The following is a 1,682-nucleotide window of genomic DNA, read 5'->3' as shown; positions in this document are numbered from 1 at the left end:
TCTTCTGTTATCTTCTTTTTGGGTTCGAATATGTATGTAAAAGTTAAACCAAGTGGAAGTCCTCTGACTAGTATAGTGCAAGTTATAGTGGTTGCAGCTAAGAAAAGGAAGCTGAAGCTATCAGAATATCTATATCCTTCCCTCTTCAACTACTTGCCTCCAAAATCAGTGAATTCTAAACTTCCCTATACATATCAATTCAGGTAAATGGCACAAAGAATTCCTACCATGATTAACAAATATGATTGATGGTTTTGACGTGTTCACTGGGTGGCGTACATTAACAGGTTCCTCGACAAAGCAGCAATTATGACTCCTCAAGATCAACTAAATCCCAATGGATCTGCTGCTGATCCCTGGAGTCTTTGCAGTATGCAGCAAGTGGAGGAGGTCAAATGCTTGTTGAGAGTGTTACCAATCTGGGTTTCATCAATTTTATACTTTGTTGTTATTGTCCAACAGCACACTGTTGTAGTGTTCCAAGCCCTTATATCCGACAGGCGTATTGGGAGTAGCAATTTCATGATCCCGGCTGCATCCTACTATGTCTTCCTGATGATTACCGTGGCAATATGGTTACCTCTCTATGACAGAAAAGTCATGCCTTTGTTTCAGAAGCTCACCCGAAGAGACAGTGGCATCACACTCCTCCAGAGGATGGGCACTGGCATTTTTTTCTCGATAATCAGCATGCTAGTGTCTGCAAAGGTTGAACGGCACCGGAGAAATCTGGCTCTGACCGAACCACTTGGAATTGAAACGAGAAAAGGTGTGATTTCATCAATGTCAGGTATGTGGCTGATTCCTCAGCTGGCATTGGCTGGTTTAGCCGAGGCATTTATGTCCGTTGCACAAGTCGAATTTTACTACAAACAGTTTCCTGAAAATATGAGAAGCATGGCAGGCTCTCTTTACTACTGCGGCCATGCAGGGTCAAGTTATTTGAGTACTTTGCTGATTTCGACCGTCCACCAAATCACCGCAAGATCTGCAACCGGGAATTGGCTGCCGGAGGATCTGAACAAGGGGAGGTTGGATAACTTCTATTGCATCATTGCTGCTATAGAAGTTGTTAATTTGGGCTACTTTCTGATATGTTCACAGTGGTATCGGTACAAAGGGACGGACAGCAGCTCCACCGAGCTTGAAAAATTGACACAACAATCTGAAAGAACTGCAAATGGTGTTTAATGGTTTGAGTTTATTACAGCTCTTTTGTAGTCATAGGTCTATAACTACACTCACCCTTCATTGAACCATGACCCTAACATGAAATCTCACTTCATCATGTGGAGCCATTACACTTGTAGAGATCAAAATCAAATAGATTATTGCATCGAAAACAATGTTCTTCCCCTTCAATTATATAGTTTTCAGAGATATGTTATATGTAGGTTAGGTAAACGGGTGAATGTACTAATTTTTTTTGTTTTTTGAAGTGCTGGGTTCATTCCTTGAGATGTTTGTCTTGAAACACTCATAATGGAAGAGAAAGTAAAGTTACAGCTTAACATTATGTTTTGGCATTAATATTTTCTTAGTTTGCTTGCTGCATATGAAAACAACAATGATAACTGTTTAATATTTTTTATATTTTTTTTCACAACAGTACTTTTCTCATTATTATTATTATTATTATTATTATTATTATTATTATTATTTGTTAATAATCACGAATTGGA

At 38.8% G+C, this 1,682-nt stretch overlaps 1 protein-coding gene across 1 annotated transcript in view; it reads left to right on the top strand.

Moving 5' to 3' along the window:
- LOC107633654 (protein NRT1/ PTR FAMILY 2.11) overlaps window positions 1–1,516 on the top strand; it is a gene marked incomplete in the record, with an annotated part of 3,348 nt that extends 1,832 nt beyond the window's left edge. The window contains 2 exon segments of the mRNA XM_016337264.2: window positions 10–203; window positions 288–1,516. Of these exon segments, the coding sequence (XP_016192750.1) occupies window positions 10–203; window positions 288–1,191 (1,098 nt within the window).

This window comes from Arachis ipaensis, chromosome B01 (assembly GCF_000816755.2).
Source record: "Arachis ipaensis cultivar K30076 chromosome B01, Araip1.1, whole genome shotgun sequence".
Taxonomy (NCBI): Eukaryota; Viridiplantae; Streptophyta; class Magnoliopsida; order Fabales; family Fabaceae; genus Arachis; species Arachis ipaensis.
The sequence above is the reverse complement of the archived record's forward strand: the minus strand, read 5'-3'. Positions and strand labels throughout refer to the sequence as shown.